This window comes from Corapipo altera, unplaced genomic scaffold (genome assembly GCF_003945725.1).
Source record: "Corapipo altera isolate COAL_440 unplaced genomic scaffold, ASM394572v1 2b, whole genome shotgun sequence".
Lineage (NCBI taxonomy): Eukaryota > Metazoa > Chordata > Aves > Passeriformes > Pipridae > Corapipo > Corapipo altera.
In genome coordinates, this window is record NW_020884874.1 from 17,900,526 (window position 1) to 17,923,606 (window position 23,081).

Sequence of the window (23,081 nt, forward strand, 5' to 3'; positions counted from 1 at the left end):
TTGTTTTGTGCGACACCGTTTGTATCTGGGTACAAGACCATTATTTTCATTCACTGAAAGAGGAAGACATAGATTTTTGCAGAAACCACTGGCATCTCATGCCCCAGAAATTAAAATAAAATAATTTCTTTTAAGATGTTTTTTAGGTTTGGGATTTTATAATTCTAGATTTTAGTTTTTAGTATTTATAGGATTTTCTAGGAATGCAAAACAAGGAATGTAAAGAAGGAAAAACCAGGATAATGTCTCAGGTTTTGGAATTTTTTTAAAGAATCATTTCAAGTAATGTTTAGATTGCTTTCACATTTTTCAAGAGTAAGACAAAAAGAGATATTTTTCTTTATTTTTATAAAGAAGAGTCTTCTTGTTACCTTTTTGTAGAGTCTATGTGAAGGAGAAGGGATTTTCTTTATTAAATTATATTTTTAGTGTTCTATTAGTACAAACTTTCTCTTTGTATTAGTGAGATGCTTTTGAAGGTCAACACTGTCATGCACCTTTTTATATTATGCAAAGTCTTTGGATCACATGAGCAATCTTACTGTGGAAGGATAGTTTGCAAAATTATAAAGCCATTTGTGAGATCTATAGTACAGAAGACTGCTGCTTGACATCTTATTATGAAGAAATGAAATAGCTGAATTTTTGCTGATCAATCACAGTTTTATGGTGTCAGCTTTCCTACAAAATAACTGGCCATGCATTTAATTTTTATTTAAATTTGACATTTAAAAAAAAAAATTAAAAAATCAGAGCACTTTATTAAAGGGAAGTTGCTAATTACTAAGAAGCACAATTTGTAAATAACAGGATGGTGGTTTTTTCAGCCTGTGATTTATTTCAAAGCAGCTTTATGTTAGAGTCAAAACAAGACTAGATGCACAATTGCTCTTTGTGGCTGAACTTCTCAGAAAACATTTTTTGTTGTTTTGAGGTTTTCTTCTCTCCTTCTCTCTCCTTCAGTATTTCACCTTCTGGCTGTTTTTCAGTCTGTACCTCTTGCTTTGATGCTGTCATATTTCAGTCCTTCATTTCTCTGCTTTATTTTACCATTTCAGAAGAATGATCAAGTTAAGGCTGCCTCTAGTCTCACATCTGCCACTAGGGCTAAGGTTACTGCAAAGCCACAGCACTAGGAAGAACAACTTTCTAGAGAAGTGTTGGTATTTTTATTCATTTGGCAAGTATGTTTTTTGCGGGTCCAAACATCAAAGTCAACAACATTTTAAAAATCTCATTTCTTTCTCTATTCAAGCAACAGTTTAACTTTTCATCTAATTTATCTTGCAGTTGTGCTGGCCTCAACACAGACGTGTGAATGGCACGATTTTTGGTGGAGTCTGTGCACCATGTACATGCTTTGGTCATGCAGACTCATGTGATGATATCACAGGAGAATGCCTGGTAAGTGTCACTACAGGAAACTTGATGGGCATGGCCAACATCAATTCAATATACTAGTGCAACTGAATTAGTGTACTCTGAGACCTGAAATATTCAAGAACAAAGCCAGTGATTAACAGAAGAAATATTTATGTTGAACTGTTGCTAAAATTTAGGATCCCCTCATATATGATATCTCTTATAGTTTAAAAAAAAGGGGATTTTCTTTATCACATAGTAGGATCTGTTTTACAGTAGAATCAATAGTATAAGGTATGGCATACAGAAAGCAGCAAATATATTAATAATTTTTCATGTAAGATTTATCTCCCTCTCCCACTTGTCTCCTGCAGTATATTCAGTTTATAGTATGTAGCAGATAACTTTGTAAATTCTCTTCTAGTTTGATGAGAAGATATTGTTAGTGACTCCCTTCATCTAAATTCATACTAAACCTCAAAGGAACATTTAATGAATTGTACTTTGGAAAAATAATAAAAGCGTGCAATCTGGGCTAAATCAGCTTTTTTTTTTTTTTGGTATGGAGATTTTATGTAGTTACCTACTAATTCAGCAATTAAATCTACGATATTATCCATAGCAAGCCTACCAGCACATGACTATTTCCAGTCCATTCAGTAGCCTTTTGGGATGGGTGAATTATGCTGAATAGACTGTTCTGGTTGACTCAAGGGCATTTTTAGTTTTATATTGTCTGACGTGGCATGAAACTTGAAACAACATGTCTCATTTCATTAGTCTTGCAGAAGCACAATTTAAGCCAGTGCCAGTTTAGTGGGATATACTGTCGTTTCCCTGTAGAATTTCAAGCAGGTTCTCCAATGTACATGTTTCTAAATGTTCCCTTTTATTTCCTTAAGAAATATCTGCTGGGAAAATTCCAAAATGAAAATTCAAGCTTTTTCCAGTATAATTTGACACTTAGAATTATTACTGTTTTTCCTGTTTTGCTCATAGATGTTTAATTGCATTGCAGTGCAAAACAAGATATCTCTGATGTGTGGATCAGTGAATTTTCCAAAATGCCTTTTCATGAATAGAAGCTTAAAATGGTTCTCAATTTAATTACGCTGTAAGCCTAGAATGAAACAATGTGTTTGACATGACAGCTATGTTTTGAATCATTCTCTTAATACTCAACGAAAATGTTTATTAGTAGGGTAATATGGATTTGTGTTTCTTGAGAAAAATTTATTACATTAATGACTGTAGTCTCCAGCTACAATGTCTATAATATCAGTGTGGGATAAAATCAATTAGCACAAGAGAAAGGGAAGGGGAAGCCTTGTTTAAGATGTATCATAACTGTTGTCTATTTTGCTTAGGGTACATAGCCAGATGCAAGTTCTGAGGTTGTTTACTTCAGTGTCTTCAAGTTTTAGCCCTTGCACGGGTTTCCTCTTTATTTTTGTCTGTGGCACCAGCCTGGATAAAACAGAAGGCCATGTAGTTGCCTACTGTATTGCTTTTGTGCGTTTCAGCTGTTGTGAACTGTTAACTGAGACAGTGGAGCTCCCCCTTCTGATGCTTTAAGGGTGCTGGTGTAAGATAATACAGTACTGACAAGGAAGTGGAAAATAACCAGTTGAAGATGTACTTTAATCTATACACGTTATCAAGCTCTCTGTGTTTTATGTGCTCTGTCTGAGTTTATACTAGATCATGCCATAGAGAAGAGGTGCACAGGGAGCTTAAAATCAGTTCTGGATTTTCTTGCATCTTTGAAAGCACTGTAAGTCAGATTGGCTAGTATCTATGCAGGCTATTAAATGCTGCTTTTCAATTTGGATCATAAGCCTTTTGAAGTGAAAGAGAGAGAAGTCTGAATGCTGAAAAAGAGAAATGTTTCACATCAAAGGCATTCTTTCTATTGAGGTTTACACAGCCTTTTGGCCTCCTTATTATTATTCATGGTGTTTTTTCAGTAATACAACAGACAATTTAGGCACCTAATTTACTGATATGATAGTTCTTTTTGCTCTTCCTTAGCTTTGAAATGTAGCTGAAAAGAAGCTGAAATATGTTTTTGACTCATGATAAAAGCTCAAGTCATCTGCTTCAACACAGGCCTGTATAAAAAGCTCATTTTAACGCATATCTCGCAGTAACCTGCAAAGCCCTTTGATCCGCACAGCAGCCATAGAGAGCTGCATGATACATTGTTCTCATTACCATTGTGATACACATAACTGCTTTGGTACATAGGGCAAGTTCTAACATTCAGAAATACTGTTTTTAGTATTACACATACAACATTTACTGTAGCTTTAGGAGTTGGTTAAACTTAAACCTTGTGAAAAGCAAACACATTTCCATGTTTCATTCATTGCAGGATAGTACATCGCTATTAGCAAGCCCAGAGAAAGCAGATCTTCTCCCCTAAGTGGTGCTCAAATTGCTGAGTGGGCAGGCCACCGAGGCATCCCTTCCATAGTGTATTCCTTTGTGTGTAAATAACATCCTACTATGTAGGATGAGGCCCATGTCAGATCTGGTGGACATGTGCTTTAGACAGTGTTCATCAAAAGAGTGACAAAATGCTTTCATCCATATTTATATGCGTGGAAACAAAATGATATGTCCTAGCTAAATCCCGTACTACCGGCTCTTCCTCAAGTGAAAATAAGTAAAGCTTCTGCAACATCCTGATTACATTTGTAACACTAGGAAAGGGAATTGTCTGTGTAATCTTGACATTACGGTAGTTTGAAAATACCAGAAGGCTATATTCGTGCTTCCAAAGACATTATACCATTGTCAGGTCTAGGCGTCTGGGGAATATACTAGAATAGGCACCCAGGCTTACACTTTCGCTTACTTTAGCTAGCTTTAACAGCTTCCCTGGTTGTCTCTGTGACAGATATCCTGAGGAAGGGCATCTGTGTGCCAAAGGCACTATCTTGGACTCAGTCATACTCCCTGATTAAAGTTTTATTTTCATCACTAGCATTCTATTCTGACTGTTTCTTTCCATGTTCATACACATTCGGCTGCATATGCAGCTAAGCAGGAGTCATTTTTCAGTGTGAATTAAAGGTTCCCTGATACTGGGCATAAAGATGTTAATTTTGTTTGTTCCAAAACAGAAGAGCTGCCTCAGTAGGAAATGGTGGAAAACACAATTCAGGACACCAGCAATAAAGTTTTCAGGGTACAGACTGAGTCATACATAAAATTTCAGACAAAAGTAAATCCCACAGTCTTACTTACTCAGAGGTTGTCCAAGTGAAGTTTAATGGTGTTTAGAGATAAAAGAGGTCCAGAAAACTGATGCGTTCAAAATAGTATGTGGAATTTCAAAACATAAATATTTAGACATAAAATGAGGGGAGACCTCATAACAGTCTTAAAACTTCCTCACCAGGGAAAGAGGAGGGCCAGGCACCGATCTCTTCTCTGTGGTGACCAGTAACAGGACCAGAGGCAATGGCATGAAGCTGTGTCAGGAGATGTTTAGACTGGATATCAGGAAAAGGTTCTTCACCCAGAGACTGGTTAGGCACTGGAACAGGCTTCCCGGAGAATTGGTCATGGCACCAAGACAAAGTTCAAGAAGTGTTTGGACAATGCCCCCAGGCACATGGTGTGATTCTTGGGGTGGTCCTGTGCAAGGCCAGGAGCTGGACTTGATCCTTCCAACTGTGGATATTCTATGGTTCTAAGATTGTAAGGAAGTAAACACAGATATCTGGATTGAGGAGATTTAGTCACAGTATGTGGAAATGACTGATATTAGAGTGCCAGAAAATATTTAATCAAGAAAGTGGTCAGGTCTTTGTAACATGAATTGTTTTTCCACAAAATGGAAGGTTTCAGGTTTTTTATGTTAAAAAAAAAGCAGAAGCTGCAAATACCACTCAGCAAGAGATGCAAAGCTTTAAAGTAGTGTGTTAGTTCCTCTCACTTTAATAACATCCTTGACATATAAACTGTTCATATTCTTCAGAAACTTTAAGATGTGACTGAGGATATTTAAAGCTAAACTTAACACAAAAAAAGAATCCATTATTTTTCAGAAAAAGCACAAATAATTTGACAGGATGCCTTTAAAAAGTTGAATTGCAAGGGATTTTTCTTTTGAAACACTTAAATTATTTTTGACACGTCTTCTTTGAAAAGCGTATCTTATTGTTCCCAGATACTTTTTTGGTATGGCTGGTAGATTCTCTTTTAATGTCAGCACTTGAAATAACAATCAAATGGACTTAAATGACCTAATGAAGTTGATTTTAACCCAGCCGACTGTTCTAAAGCCATAATTTCAATTGATTAAGAGTCTCAATAAGTTGGTATTAGCTCACAATCTACTAAATATATTAAAGTATAATATCGTGACAAATGCTTTCATTTAGTGTATGCTGGTTGCATACACTAACAATAAGAATGCACCCTTTGAAACAACAAGCAGCATTTCTGGAGATGGATGCTTTTGACTCCAATGCACTCAAGACTAAAAAGGGTATTGTGCTTTTTCAGCTGCCCAGGTGTACAGTACTGGCTATGCAGAGCACAATGCAAAAAAACTTGGTACAATCTTCCAATCCTAGAAAGCTGTGAAGAACTCAGTGTTCTTTAGAATACTGCTGTTTTCTTTACTGAGGATAAATTATGTGTTTCAGACAGTAAGGCTGTTGAATAGCAATCAGTACCATATGCATGACTTATTAAAATGATAAAACTATTTTCTAGTGTTCTTAAAAACTATTTTAACTTAAATCATAAGTTTGAAAATACCTACACCTTAAAAAAAACCCCAACAAAACAAAAACAAGCCTCAAGAGTTTTTAAGCAGCAACTTGAGTAAAGAAGATTCTAGATTTGATCTCTCCTGTTGTCTAAAACACACCAAATTAAATAAAATCTGTCTCACGGCTTTTATTTTGGCCTTTTCAAGTTGTCATGTGCTTTTTCAGTCCATACATAAGCACATCAAGATGGCATTTAACAACCAAAATCATTCCTACTCCGTTCTGTTTTTCATTGTGAGAGAACTACACTTGCGTATCTTGTGGCAAATAGCAATGAAAGGAATAGTGTGATGTGCTAAAAATGTGGGGGGAGAAAGGAAAGAGATTAAGCCAGAAAACTAATTTTCTGAATCTATTATGGATTCTACAAAATTATTTAGAATTTCTAAAGAAATGTGAGAAGGAAGAAGAATAGAAAGAGTAATTTCTCTTTAAAACTTGGTTCTTGCAAGTCATCATGGGAAGTCTATTCTCACAGGAGCAATTTCCATTCTGCTAAAAGATTGTTTAATTTGAGATGAGCCAAAAGTTATGTACAAAAATGCAAATCTAGTACTGCCATTTTTATGTTGCATGTTTCATATGCTCAGATTAACTCTCTCTTCTATTATGAAAGCCATTCATGTAGACAAACACATACTGTTGGATAGGGCCCTGTATACAGCATACTTGTCCTTGTTTCTACTCACAAAATAGAGTCTGGATGCTATTCTAGCAAATAAGTATTAATTTAGTAGTTCAGGCTTTACTACTGTTTACAGATACAGCTAGCCATATACCTTGTAAAATGAACTAGTGCACTTACATGTGAAATGTAATAATTTATTTTTATAAATTATGTAGTGTGGACTTTATTTTTGGAATCAATATCTGAAAACAGTTTGTCACAAAATATGGCCTGTTGCAAGACTGCAATACTAAACCTGTTTTATGATGCTCTGAAGGTTGGTTTTCTTTAAGCAAGCTAGAACAATAATACAGCTGTTGTTTGGTGGAAATATAAAGGTGTCATGGTTTGAGATAGCCCCAAAATCCAATTCTCTAGCTCCATCCCCCCTCCCACATCTCAACCTAATGTGAGATGGGTTTTTCCAGACAAAACACAACCAGACTCAGAATGGGGGAAAGGGAATATATTACAATGACTGTACAAATAAATACTATAACACATTATACACACGATCACAACTATCTCTACCATGACATATAGTATTTACAATGGATCAGATCTCTTCTCCCCTCCAAATAAAAGTCTAGGAGGGAAAGAAGGACAGATCCCTTCCAGTCTCAAAGCAGGAGTCTCTCCTACAGCAGCAGTCATCTGTCCTCTCCACATACATGCAGCAGCTGATAGCTGGATTCTGCCAGCACTCACGAGGGGATATCCAAGCCCCTCGGCCCCGTCATCTTTCAAGTGAGGGGTCTTCTCTTCCGTGGGCTTCGTAACCCCAGACAAAGGCCGTTTCACCACGTCATATCACGAGACGCAGGGGGTCTTCGTGACGGTCTGGTATCTCCAGGAGATTCAAGCTCCTTGCAGGGCCTCTGTGCCCTGCCTCAGGCTGCGAGCTTTGTAGCTTGCAGCAAGGGAGGGCACCCCAAGGCCAACCTCCCACACCGTCCTGGCTCAGCTCTCAGGGCGACCGAGCTTCTTATCTCTCTCTCTCTCTCTCTCTGCTGCTGTATGTCCAAACCTCTGGATGCTGCCGCCACTTCTGCTCTGTCTCTGCTCACTCATGATGGAAAACATCTCCCAGCTCACAGCTACAGACACATAGTCCAGCTTAACACTGTTCCAAGTCTCTGTAGCCCCCAGCTGGGGCTGGGGGGCCCCAGAGGCCCTGAGGGGCTCCGGGCCCCTTTCCTCGTGGCTCCTACAACATGGCTACTTCTTCTACCAAACCAAACTACAACTCTTCTCTTCCGGTGCTTGTGATATGTTTACATTTCTGCAGGAGCGCTCACTGGACAGAACTTCAAAACTTCCAGGGGTTTCCACCCCTGGGGGTTACCACTTTTCTTAGCCTCTGGGGTGAAAACAAGGTTCGAACCACTACAAAAGGTTTGCAATTAAATATTCTTTTTATTTTACATAGAAAAAAATTATCCACGAGAACACAACTACCCAACACACATGAATCATGTATTGTGATATCTAACCTCTAGAACTGTTTCTCAACCAGCAGAAAAAAATCAGAATATATATTGCAGAGCTGTTACAATCCTGGTGTGATGATGAACTAGGTGAATTTATATGTAAGTTTCCATATGTAAGTTCTCTAATAGTCAGTTTATACTTTTCATCTTCTGTTTAGGACTGTAAACACAACACAGGTGGTTCATATTGTGATAGATGCCTTCCTGGCTTCTATGGTGATCCTACTAAAGGGACAGCTGAAGACTGTCAGTTGTGTGCTTGCCCCTTAAATATACCCTCTAACAAGTAAGTTGTATATTTATTGCATATTACACTTTTTCACTTAGTAAATTGCATGATTTCTTGATCTGTAGTTTTGCATTTACACTTGAAATCTTTTCTTGTTTCAATCAAGTAATATACTCCGCAATATAAACTTTTAATTTTTGCAGTTGTACAGAGTGCTTCACAGACAGGCAAAGATCAAGACAAAAGCTGGATAAGACTAATTTAGAAAGAACAACACAGAATTTCCATTTGGAATCACTTTTAGAATCAAAAAGTAGCATTTGCTTGTCTGTCCTCCTTAAGAGTTGTTGTTTCTAGTGTTAAAGCTCAATTTACAAATTTAATGGGTAGGCTTTTTCGGTAACTGAATTTAAAGTCAATTTATGTTGATCAGATAAAATAGTGAAGCTTTCTGCTCAGTGATTTGTTTGGAATCTGAATTCATCCTTGCATCTTACGAGCGAAAATATTGTGTCAGCATATCTCAGAATAATCACTATTGTTTTATTAAATAAAATACTAGTGAAAAGTTATTCAAAACTCTGATCTAAGAACCAAAAGCTTTCTATGCTACTCCATAGCCTAATTTAATAGACTGAGTAGCTTGAAGATTTTTTCATTGGTTTTGTCCCAGTCAATACCTGAAAAATAACAGTACCAAAATAATTTTACATGATGTAGTTGAATAAAACTGAACCCTGTCTGTGGCATTGCGTCCTATTAAAATTGCACTGTTCAGAGAAGGAACAACCTAAGCACTTATGAGCAGAAATTCCAGGGGATTGTAGACTGGAAGCCTGCCTTCCTGTTAGCACGGCTCTTGAATTGGTTTTATTAGATATATATGGGTTTATTATATCTGCTGCTCAGGCATAGTTCCTCTGACATCCTCATTACTTAGTATTTCCTTGCATCGTTAATTAATTATCTTTCTCTTGTTTGAGAACACTATGCTGACAAAGCAGGAGAAACACTATCACATTTCAATCTTGCACAGATGTGCAACAAACCAGGTAAATAGGTTGAATTTAGGTTTTGATTGGCAAAATGCCTGGAGACTTCCGTTATGTATTTGTCAGAGTTCTGTGTGCTTTACTTACCTTTTTTGAAGTTGAGAGTCCTCTTTTTAATATTTAATTTTCTTAAAAATTATAGGTACAAAATACACAGTATAAATGTTCTTTTAACTGTGAAACTGTGTTAGTCCTGAATCCTACGAAGTTCAGCTTCAGAACTCATTGTAAGGTTCAAGGTCTCATGACATTACAGTTATAGTCCAATTACTTAAAAAAGAAGTTGTTAAAGATTTAATGTGTTACTTGTAGGCTGTTAAAATACTTGTTTTTCTTTTTTTGCTTAGTTGACAGTGAGTTTGTTGTGCTAAGGAAAATGTTTGTAAACAATTCAGATTTCTTCACATGAAAAATAAAGAAACTTCTACCAAGTTCATGTGTTATGTTCTTTCTGAGTAATTGAATGAGTTACAATGACTAATTATATGTACAAATTATTGTAAATAGCTTTTATAGATTTTAATTCCTACAGCATTTAATTTCTAACATGACACAACATGGCATCTGTAGGTCCTTAAGCTTAATACTAATTTCCTGCTACACAGAGAATATTGTTCACGTAATAAGCTTGAGAGATATATTTTTATTAAGAAATAAGTTTTATCTTTTATAACAGTCTAATTTCTTTATGATGTTTGTGGTGGTTCCCATCACTGTTCTCACAGCACGTGACTCGTCGTTTTCGTTGCAGTGCCACATAAGGTGGAGGAGAAGTGTTCCGTTCATTTTAGAAATGATGTGGTGATGGTATTGTTCCATAGTTGACTTAAGTCCCTCTCCTGTTTTCTAATGGTAGGAGTTTCCATATGCAGTCATTGAAGCCAATTATAAAATGGCCTTCTGAAGCACAACAGTCATGAGTGGCTTGCCATATGTCAAACGAGCACTTAGCCAAACCAGGAAACTAAAATTAAGTTATCTAAACTTGTTTTCTACATCCTGGGCTGTATTTTCCACTTTTTGCACTACATATATGTGCTTATATCATGCAAATGAAATCAATACCCATATTGTAAATGGTATATGTAATGGATGCTTGACTTCTTTGTCCTATCTCTTCTCATTAAGGTATCATTCTTACAAACTATTCTAACATTCTTAGTCCTTAAGGAGTTTCAAATAAACTGATTTTCTCCTATAAAGATTATCAGACACACTACTAAGTAATTTTTTCTACTAAATGAAGATGTCTGGGATAATTACTGCTCTTCTCTTGATGTGGTGATAAATTTAATATAGGTAACAAAGACCCTGACAGGAATGCTTTATCACTGAAAATGGGAGATAGAAGATATCTCACTAAGCCTGGGAAGGTCACAAGTAAACTCATAGCATGTGAACTAGGAATTCAAGTCAGTCACAGAATTTTAATATTTTCTTGGAGTATTAAATAAAATCACAGACAAATTCTCAAGGGATGTTTTCCATAACATACTTATAAGCCTCTAGGAAGTCCTGTCTCCCAACATAGACTTACCACATATATACCCATACTTTGTATTCATATTGTCCCATGTCCTGTTATTAGTGTTGTTATCTTATGTAAAACCAGTAAAGAGCAATGATGAATCAAGAGGGACTACTATTTTTTGAAGCTTATTTTGACAAATCAATACTTACAGTTCTTTAGTATTTAGCACTAGCAAGTAACAATGTTCTTAGTAATCAGAAAGATAAACGCTTCTTAGCTTGATATCACGTATTTCTTTATAGTATGCAGATTGGAATTTCTCAGTATATTTGTGTTTAGTGTTGAGATGTGGACTGTTAAGTCAGAGAAAGAATCTAGGAGGCTAGGTCTGAGTATAACCCTTAAAACATGGAAATTCTACTATTCATTATTATTACTTAGTAATAATGATGATAATGATAATAATGATGTTCTTATCATCATTATTACTACATGATTACTACAACATTTTAAATATATGCAGTTGAATTCAGAGTTCCTGGTGAAACTTTGGTACAGTCAGTTTTGTTCAATGCTGTAATGAGCTGTGATAGCGTCTCCACAAAGTTTCCCATGTAGCTCTTGGAAAGAGTGAGGCTGGGACTGAGAAGCAGGAACTTATTTGAAGTAAGTCAGGTGCTGCTGATTATATTCAATGATAATGTGTGCTTTCATTGCTATTAAAAAATAGAACGAGCAATTATTGTTTCTTCAACTGACTCCTCATGCATTTGTGGATCTATTATTAAGTAAATGACATTGGAAAATAACACAAACATAATCCTTATGGGAAAGAGAAAAATCCCAATACATATCTATGTTTATTGGACCTAATATTCCCACACTTTTCTTACTGATCTCTTATGTCCGTGAGATAACGCGGAATAAAGAATAACTGAGGACAGATCATAGGATGGATGACTCCTGAGAAGTGGGGTCTAGTCACCAACATCTAATCACATTAAATTACCCTAATTAAGGTATTCTGCCTTCCCTGTGCCTATTATTTTCCAGAAACTGTCATGGTATATCCTGCTTTAATACATCCAAGGTTGGATTATATCTATTTGTTATTATTGTAGAATTAACTGTTTGAATATACCTTCCTTCTGATGTCTTTGTTGGAACAATTCTGTTGCTTCTCAACTTCTCTTTTCCTAGGTTACAAAAGATAAATTTAGTATCTTCTTTTCAGGTAGCTGTATTGTTTTCCCCTTGCGAATAGTCACCTCACTATGTACCTGCTCCTATTCTTTTATTTTTATTTTTTTCCTTTTTCTATTTTTCTATTTGTTTGATCAGAGTTGATTACCATTGTTTAGATGAGGCCTTATAAAGATGCTCATATGTCTCTGTCTCTAATAATCGTTACAGAATTACAGAAAAACAGATTTCCTCTTTTTCTGTGTAGTGTCTTTTAGAGTGTCAGGAGGTTTCTTCAGAGAAGTGTGTTAAGGGAGAAGGATTATGGAAAGCAAAATGCTAACAGTGAGGGAACACAGTTCAGAGTTAAACAGACATTGAGAGGAGGAGCTTGCAAATGCCTACAGTGTCTTTATTAATAAAAAAAAAAGAAAAAAACAAAACAGCCAAAATTAATTAGAGCATAGCAAAGAGGTAAAGCCTTCTAGTCTGCAAGCTATTCTTAAACTTCAACGTGCCTGTGTGGCCTGTAGCTTGAGGTCATTGGCACTTGATTAACTCAAATGTGTTCTCTGGGAAGCTGCACCAGATATTTCCCTCTTTGCCCCTCCCCTTTCTTGTTCACTGGGTTCCTTTCACAGCTGACTATACACAAAGTTAACTGAGTTTTTAATCGGTTGTCCTTCAGAAAGATTTATATAGGGGCTGCATTATGGCATAGATTGTTTTGCCAGGCCCTGTGGGGCACAAACAAACAGCTGTGCATTCCTGCCTTTTTAATGGTATCCAGACCACTCAGTGGCAGGCTCAAGTCCCGTAATAACAGGCTATTGGGATGCTGCCATCCGTTGCTCTATATTCAGTGTCGCAGAAATAGCAGAGTCATTCCAAATTCAATTTGCTGGAGTCAAACTTAAGCCCTATGTCCTAGACCAGAATCACTTTTCCTGTGCACTGTTTTGCAAATTAACCATCTCTAAAGTGGGAAGAGAATTATGCTGTTAACCATCTTTTCTTTATGTTTCGTCTTTGTCCCCCTTCTTTCTCAATATCAACAACACAGCTTTAGCCCAACATGCCATTTTGACCGAAGTCGTGGATTAATATGCGATGAATGCCCTGCTGGATATGTGGGACCGCGCTGTGAAAGGTAAGCAAGCACCATGCTTTTAACCATATGACATCTGAAACAAAAGTACTGATCACATGAAACTGTTCTTTTTATTACTTCCCCTTCTTATCCCCATTCCTGTGTTCTTAAACTCCCTGAAGAAATTCCTGTGTATTTTCCTTTGATGTTGCATACATGAGTCGGTATTTTTCTAGTGCTTGTTTTATTATTTTATGGTAAAATGTAAAGTTTCCAAGAAGCATTTTCTGAGAAGTAAGAGTCTTTGTTAAAAAAGTTTCTTCTAGCATTTCTGTCACTCTTCTATGATTTTTATAATTCTTTTGTCTCTTTTTTCATTTGAACGTTTAGAGCATGGTGAATCAAATATGCTGTAAATTACTGATACCTCTTTTAGAGAAGTCAATACAGCTCTTCTAGCATGTTATTTGTAGATTTTGATTATTTTTAAAAAGAATATTTTACATTTTTGTTGCTTCTTGTTCCCTGTTGCAGTCTTTATTTAGCAAGTAAAACTATGTTTTAATGAAAAAAAGATAATTCTTCTTTGTCAAATAAATAGAAAAGCTCAATATATATTTCCTACACTTATTACTACCTCTACAAAAGCATTATTCTGAAAGGATCATATAGAGAATTTAAATGAAACAGACGGCTAACATGAGTGCTGGTGTGCTAAGCTCCCAGGAACCCTCTTCCACAGGAGGTGAGACCACGCAAGCAAAGGGATATAATCACTGTATCTGCATGCCTTTGGTCCCTTGGGTTTTCACATGGATAAAACAGCTTTCAAGAGCAGTTAATGTGCCAGGGGACCTCTGCTAGTTGTTTGAAGGTCATGAGGAATCGCTATTGGCTTTGTCTGCATTATCCCAGTCCCCTATGACCCTGCCAATGGCACCCACTGAAGAGGGGCTGGCAAAGTTAAGGGGCGTGAAAACATGGCACTTGGATTTTTTAGTAGGCTTTTGCCATTTGGCACTTCCATGAGCTGCTTGAAGCGTTTTCCAATGTAAATCCTAAAAAAGGTAAGGTTTCTGAATGAAGATTTACAATATTCTGGCTGAGATGAGAAGAAATAGGAATGAACCAAGAGGAAGAGCCAACCAGAAAAGCAACAACCTGACCATATGCTGTGAATCTCCCTATAGTCTTGTCTTTCCAATTTGCAGCTATTTCCTTTTAAATCCCCTGTTGTGCTATAACTGTCCTAAAGTGATAGTGCAGGCTGTCACCTGTTTCCACCCATCATCACCAAGTCTGCTCCTGCTGCGTGCTATTTCTGCCTGTCTTTTACTGTCTGTCTTGGAAGTCATCACCTTCTTTCAGCTAGTGGGCTGTGAAGTTAATGATGGCAGGAATAAATCACATCAAGAGCACTTTGGTGGCAGTTTGTCAATGCAGGGTCATTGACAGCTTCCATTAGCAACAAGTGCTGTTTCTGAGTGGAGCACAGGCTGTAGATGAAGTAGGACAGAATCTGAATAAATGATGAGCTTGGATTTTAGCCTGATTTCCTAAGGAAACGAGGCTAGTGTGATCTTTTTGTGCATGTCTGCCTGGCTGTCTGCAAAGTCATCTGAACTTGTAGGTCAATTTCAGCCAAATTTGGCAGAAGGATAGGAGGTCTCAAAGATAATAATTGTTCCCAAATGTTTTGTGAAAAGAAGTGGCTGAATGGAGGTTAATAAATCAGGACATGTCATAGCTAAGGGGGAGAATATTGTGTGAACTCACACCTGATTAAACAGCAAAGAATACATGAGATAGAGAGAGAACAAGAGAGATTACTAAATGTTCTGTCCATAAGAAAACTTTCACAGGACAAGGAAAAAGTGCTACTGTAGCCTGAGGGCTTACTCCCTGCTGAATAGAACATCCTGCAGCAAATTAGCAGCCCTTAGCCTTGTAACCATAAGATATAAATCCACTGGAAATTAGACCATTAATTCCAGTCCTCACAGAACAATTTGCTTTTAATTTTAACAAGTTGCTTGGAAATGTCTGCAGCTGTCAGTAATAATGATCGGGAGAAAGCATGTCACCTTTTGCTATTAATAGTGATTGTATAATTGCTGAAAGAGTTTACATGAAATTCTTTTTCATTTTAGCAACTACAAAGTGACAAGTGATCTGAGCCACGTGATTCATTAGCTGAACAATCCTAAATTACCATGATATACTAAGTATCATGAAGTGAGCATGCACAGTACTGTACTTATTCATCCTAAAAAAATATCCTGTCCCCTAGAGAGATACATACACATGTCAGAGTTGTAAAACGCCAAAAAAATTGCTACTTCTTTCACCTGTACTCTTCAGAAAAATGTTGCCAAAATTGCTCAATGTTCTGAACGGTCTAGCTCATAACACCATCGAAATAATCGCAGGTATGAACTGTGTTGAGAGTTACCACATACCTATAATTGTAGAGAAACTCCAACTTTCCCATTTAATATTTTTCCCCAGCAAATTAGACGTAAGTTTTTTTCCTTTTCTCACTGCTCACTTTTCCAAATACATATGAGGTAAGGTGGATATTCTCTTAACTTCATAGAAAGGATCTATGAGAATATCCTGGGCTCAAAGGATGGCTTTTTGACATTTGCAGGGTGATGATATGCCTTTTCCAAATACAGTCTTGATAGAGATAAGAGCACAAAGCTTTAGGGAAAAGAAGCAAAATGGGTGAGTCCTGTAGTACTCCATCATTTATGTACATAGTTCCAGTAACCTTTTCCTTCTAGAAGGAGAGATGAGAGATCACACCTTATGTGTGAGAAGGGTGAGCTGGCTCATGTCCTACCTTCCCTCCCACCTTCCCCATTCTTCAAGTCTAGCAGAGTGCCACCAGCCACAGTCTCTCACAAGTACTGTGGCTTCAAACTACTGCTCATTCTAGCTAATATAATTCATCCACTAGTGCCAGAGGAGCAATTCTGTATTCTAGTGCTGATGGGAAAAGGGTCAAACATTTCAGGAGATTTGATACAACAAATGTGTTAATGCAGGATTGCTTACAGCTTGCAAAGGTAGGCACTCTGACATTAGAAAATGCAAGATTTATAGTTGGTCACACAACAATAACATCTGTGCTGTGCATCTAAATTAAGATATCTAACTGTGTACTCACAAGTTTCTTTCTCCACAGGGCTTTTGCCTGATTTTGTACGCAGGTCGAATGCACATGAATTTCAAGGCGTCTGTAAAAATAGTATTTCCAGACTTTAAAGTGTTTGCATGTGTAGCCTTAATTAACTCTGTCCCAAGGGCTTTTTTTCCAGTAAATATAAAGAAATGTATAAAATAGGCCTACCTGTGTTTCTGTGCATACATGTGTATATACACAGCACCACAGAGACTGCTATAAGGAATATTAACTCCATATGGACCAGGCCTAGTACACATACATATACATATATTTAAATAGTATCCCTGTATTTGATACCAGTTATGCTAAATAAAACCAATGTCAGTCACAGACACATCTACATTTGAGACTAGAAGAGAAAAATATGAAAAAAAAAAATCTTTCTTTACTGCTTTTACTCCTATTTTTGTTTTTTTTTTTTTAATCTCAGTGACTGCTGCACTTAGCAGTCATTTGTTTATACACGTGTTTTGTGTAATGCATAAAAGTAATTTTCCATGCCAGATACATTATTGGTGTTTGTTAATCTAAACCTTGCCAAACATATAATGCTTTCAATCTAAGAAGAGTAGCTGAAGTAGGAATGTCCTTAAGGGAATAAAGATGGAATCAGTGGGTTTTTTAATCTTCCGCTACTACTTCAGGGAAAGTGGGAGAAAAAGAGGAAGACTTTACATGTACACAATTTTCTTTTAAGCTGAACTGGTTTACTGCTACTTTCAGGATCATCTTCATTGGATTCAAGATTATGTATGTATATAAGTAGGATATGGCTAAGAGATGGTAGTGGGTTTTTCTAATTTTAATTATCAGAGTCTAAACTGATGAGAACACAAAGAGTTATCGAGGTCTCCTGCTATCAATAGAAGGAAATTATTAGCAGTGCATTTTGCACAAATCCTTGGGGTATTCCTTCTGCGAATTGCTTGACAAGTTTCTGTGAATGCTGTCAGATATGGAACTAACCCCTAAATAAAAATGGAAGAGGAAAATGAGCACAAAATTAACTGAAGTCAAATAGATAAGTAGGACCGAAAGATACAGACAAATGCACCAGTAGTAAGTGAGAGAGATCTTAGCAAAGTGTGGATTAACTTCAGGCATAATCTGGTCTAGATAAAGTAAAATAGCTGCATAAATTATCCAAATATTCTTGGTTTTTCATAAAACATGGCTGTTAAGTGTTACATATTAAGATACATTCCTGGCCATTGTAACTGAGATATCATCACTGAAAAAAAAGCCAGTTTATTTTGGTGAAATTAAGCTAAAAATCAGTCTTTTGTGTTTGCTGAGATATCCTTCATAAAGGAAAAAAGTATCCATTTCTTTGCAGGGAATACAGTAAATGGCTACATTCATGACAGATTCTGAAATAAAATGCCTGTATTATTCTAATGACAAGATTTTGATGTGTTGTTGCTACGAGGAGATAATTGTGAGAGATAACTATGATAGCACAGTGGGCTAGATTGTGAAAATTTTACTCATGGTCTTAAGTGCTTAAATGCACCCAGACTGTTGGAATATTTATACATATTATTCATCTATTGTCTACATTGTGTATATTTTTAGAGAATGGAAAAAATCCTATTTTATGTAATCTCTTACTGCAAAAAACTCTTCAATTAGTTCCTACTGTGATTTCCTCTCTAGTCTCAGATATCCATTTCTTATAATCTTTGTAATCTTTGCTAATGATATTGAATAATATTTAACAAATGTTTAGACAGCTTTGCTTAGGATCCAGTTGAAAGATTGATGAGATATTCTGGAAGCAAGGAAAAGGATGAGCTCGATGTACATAAAGGGATAAGAGTGAAAGCAGAGTGGAGCTCTACATTCCTTTATTAGGATGATTCACAAAATCTTTGCTCAACCATGCCATCCAGTACTATTACGAAGTAGAGAGGATATCTGTGTACATTAGAACTGCATTCAAACTGATTTTAAAATAGTGGAAACCATTAATTTATGCAATGTGTTTTATGTACTTTCTGTTTTCTTTATGCTAATTGAAGTTCATCTGAGATGCACATGAATAACTTCATTAGCTAGAACAGGGCAATTTTTCTTATTTTTCTTCACTGTCTACAAGTTGCTCTTACTATGAAGTGTGAGCAAATGTACTGGAAAGGAAAAGCAGACCAGAATATAAATAGGAAATAGGCTGTGAGATGAGTAGTAATTTGCTTTAAATGCAGAGTCATGTTAGGTCAGATTCACTAACCTGTTTTACATGGTCCTCACAGGAAATTGCTGTTGGGCAAGATGGAAAAGAAGGTGATATTTTTAAACAATTCTCTTAAAATGTGAAAGGCACAGTTCCTGTGATAATGAGCAGTCTTTTTGTTACCTGGCCATACACAGAGAATAACAATCCATTAATTTAACAAATCTGACCATGCAGTAGATCAGGGGAAGACTAAGTCGGGGGAGGATCTTGTTAGATAAACAAGTTTATGTCTGTATTACATTCTATTTTTCTAAACTAAACAAGTTTTTAAGGTATAGGGAAAAAATCATCAGCCTTGCCGGTAAATGAGTACAGGACATCTAGACATGATATGCTGAAATACAAAGCATATCTAACACAGGATCATAGAATAGTTTGGGTTGGAAGGGACCCTTAAAAGTCATCTAGTCCAACTCCTCCCCCATCCTAGAGTGCAAATAAGATTGCTTGCTATACTTTGTCTCTCCTTCAGTGCCAGTGACAAGATTTTTCACCCACTGAAGTCTAATTACTAGCAGAACTGGCAGGTTGGTACTGTATCTACAGTGTTATTAAAAAGGAGAAGGAGGGAGAAAGACAAAAGATGCTTAAGACACACTTGGGATCATTTTTTGTGATTAGGGAGGTGACAGAATTAAATATTTCTAATGAGAGAATCATTTAATAGTCCTAACTGATGATGTCTTTTACCTTAGGTGTGCAGAAGGCTATTTTGGACAACCTTTAATACCAGGGGGATCGTGCCAGCCATGCCAGTGTAATGACAACCTTGACTTCTCCGTTCCTGGCAGCTGTGACAGCTTGTCTGGTGCTTGTCTGATATGTAAGCCAGGTACAACAGGCCAATATTGTGAGAGGTGTGCTGATGGATATTTTGGTGATGCTGTTGATGCAAGGAACTGTCAACGTAAGTCACAGACTTTTACAGCTCCTGACAGTATTGATCTATCCTATAACTGTGTTCCTGAGAGGAAGACTGTGCCCCTGTATGCGTGAGCAGGAGAATGATATAGAGTACTTACACCTCTAAAAATTATTGCTGTGTGTCTTCATCTGGACAGGGGGGCTTTAAAGTAGATGGAAGGAACCTATTAAAAATGTTGTAGTTGAAGCAGACATGGAAAAAAAACCCATGGAGAGCGGAGCATTGCATATGTGCAAAAGGTTATACTAAATGTCAGATCTACCAAACTAAATGCAAATAAATGAAAACTACTCACTACAAATGCTAAAAGCTATCCAGAGAAATCCTGTTAACTAGTGAGACTGGTACTGAAAGGAGGGAGTGATGTTTCAGTTACTGTAGGGTCCAGCTGTGGCAGCACTTGTGACCTCCTTCCCTCCTCCATGACCTCAGTAAGAGTTCGGAGCTGCTGCCGCTTACAGGGCAAGATTCTCCCACCTGTAAAGCAGAGTCTAAAAATCTCCAGACAAATTTTCTAAAGTGCGCTGGGAGAAGATACCTGGCACTGCAGCAAACTACCACTTCTCAACTGAGTGATGGCGTGTTGTTTAAGTATCAACCCTAGCTCATACTTCCCCACAGTGATTACAGAAAATTATTGAGAGGAGATGGAAGATTTGGTAGCAGCAGAAGCTTTTGCTTCTGTAGGAGGCAGTGACTCTCTCTGAGCCATTACTGGCACAATTTAGAATGCAGGAAAAGTGCTTTTAACTTAAAAACATTCTTCACATACCTTCCATCCTATTCGGAGAAATGTAATAAAAGAGGTTACAAACTTCCCTGAAAGAGCAGAAGATTTTGTTTCACTGTCACGAGGATTTAGTCCTTTTAGATCCACTGGAATAAACTCAGAGTAACTCCACTGAGTACAGAGGTGTTATAGCAGGATAAAATTATGCAATTAAAAGTTCTGGAGCATTGTCTAACTGCTGTCTGCATAAGAACATGGAGACGACGTCTGCAGTATGTGTTGCATCCATGGCAGTCTGAGCCAGTAACATCTGTTTCCAAGACTTACTCTATTAGCAACTTTGACTTTGAAAGTGAAAATACTGGTTCTGTTGGACCATATAAGAGTGTGTGGGATGCAGAACATCACCAATTTTCTCAACCAAGATTAATAAATACTTATGAATGCAAAGTCATAGATAACCATGAAGACATACACATGTGTAAATGCTTTCTGTACTTACTATACACAATGCCAGCAAAAATTTGGACAATCACATATATACAATGCACAAGTTAACAGATCGTGATGAATAATGTCATATAAGTTAGAATGTTAAGTATGTAAAGTGATTTTAAAAAGAAGTGTATTTCAAAAATCATAGCTTCCAGTAGCTTGTCACCATTCCTGAGGCATCAATAGGATTATTGCTTTGACCATTTCCACAGTAGTGGCAGCTCCACAAGAAAGAGATTTAGTATGAGGAGAGTTCAGAAAACATACAATTAAAAAAAAAGATATTAAAAATATATACATATTTAATGTTGAATTACAAGCTTTGCTTTTGTTGTTAGTATCACTGACAAGGAGAGCTCCCTAATGTATTCATAGCCTTGTGCTTGCAGTTGCCTTGTATTCATCTACTCTCTGTCTTTCATCTGGGTTTTCTTTTTTGCATATGATTTTTTATTTCCTTTGCAGACTTCCATGAAGTTTGCCCTGCAGCTACAATATCAGAGGGACTGTGCCTTTACTTTGTTGTTTTCAATTTCATTCCTTATTAAAAAGCCAAATCCAAGAGTATTGCAAAGCATGAATTTGCTTTCAAATTAGTATTTGAAATGTTTCTTGTTCTTTCTCAGTACAGTGCTGTTGTGTGCATTAACCATTTCAAATGAAAGTACAGCTTTATATCAGCATAGCACCTCTGAATTTTTTTGTGTATCTATACAAAATCATAAATCTAAGAACAATGAGCAAATGTCCTAGGCATATTTGATTTGATTCTAGTAGGTTGTCTTTTGGAGTGAAACAGCATAGTGTGCTGAAGCAAATACCTGGAGGTTGTGCTGATGGTAATAGAGCTCAGTGTCATGAGATGCATTAAAGTAGATATTCAAGTGCGCCTATGTTCCAGTGCGTAGGTACTACTGTTGGAGGAGAATAAGTGTGTAGGTTGATCATAAATAGATGTTCATAAATATTTATGCAAATCTAGAGAGAATGAAGGGTCTTGACCAGTGTGATTTTGGAAGAAAGTAAGACAAAGTTCTCTGCTATATTGTATTATAATAACCATTTCGAGCTTTGGACAAGAGCTAATCCTTCCAGTAGAAGTGAATGAATTGGAAGGCTTTAGGTGAGATAAACGCAATTTATCAGATTGAGTAACAGTTTATTAGATGGATAGCCCTGACTTTATGTTTCTTCTCTATGTATGTACTGCCAGAGCCAAGAAAAACATATATATGTGATACTTATCACTGTGTACAGTTTGGAGTGTTAGCAGTATATCCTGATAAAGAGGACTGTATCCAGGTTGAAAGATAAATTATGGGTTTGTTTAGTGTTGAAAACTGAAAGTGAAAGGAAAAGATAAGTGATGTTAATTACATCAGAAGTGTTTTAAATGTTTGCTTTTAAAAAATATATTACAAAACAAAAAGAGATCAAAACCTCTAAAGGTGTTACATGACTGGTATGAACAGCAGAACCAGCATTATTTTTGTTACTTATTCCAGAATTTTTACAAACATTTGAGAAACAATGCCATGAACAGAATGGCAAGTCATCAAGTCACTTTCATTTAAAAAAAGCAACTTTTGCAGAATACCTCAAAAGTGGGGAGAAAAACCCCCACCTATCCTTTCAATTTATAATTGGAAATTGTAAATTAGTAAGTCGAATGAAGTAATGAGGAAAGTCCTGTTGTAATAGTCTATATATAGAAAAAATAAAGCTGCCTTCTCTCACATGGCACCTTCTGACATGAAAGTATGTGACCACCATGTGTTCACAGTTGGGACTCAAGTGTTTCTTAAAATGAAACTGTCAGTTTGAGGATGAAAAAATAACACATGCAGTTAGGGCACTGCAGGAAGGCAAAATGTGGACTGGACCCCAAATTTACACAGTAGATTGATAATCAGTGTAGAAATATGGATTCATTCCATTCTGGGGGGGAAAAAAGGGACATGCAGGAACCAACTCATGCTGATAGAATCAGTGACTGCATGGTTATAGTCCCTGTGATATCAATTGCATCCCTCTTCTCCACTGTGAGTGCTGATGGGATTTTTTCGTATTCTCTGCATGCCAAAAGGATTGTGGTTGAAGAACATGAAGAGCAATAGAAATCTTCCCCAAAATTTCTCTTCTCCTAAAACATAAGAATTTACGAGCCAGAAA

General features: G+C 36.7%; 1 protein-coding gene across 2 annotated transcripts in view; it reads left to right on the forward strand.

The window, feature by feature from the left end:
- The window catches only part of LAMA2 (laminin subunit alpha 2), a 275,987-nt gene that overhangs the window by 122,607 nt on the left and 130,299 nt on the right, over positions 1 to 23,081 (forward strand). For both annotated transcript variants that reach the window (XM_027632844.1, XM_027632852.1), the window contains exons 15-18: positions 1,291 to 1,404; positions 8,468 to 8,595; positions 13,307 to 13,393; positions 19,455 to 19,666. In XM_027632844.1, the coding sequence (XP_027488645.1) occupies positions 1,291 to 1,404; positions 8,468 to 8,595; positions 13,307 to 13,393; positions 19,455 to 19,666 (541 nt within the window). The remainder of the gene's footprint in view (positions 1 to 1,290; positions 1,405 to 8,467; positions 8,596 to 13,306; positions 13,394 to 19,454; positions 19,667 to 23,081) is intronic.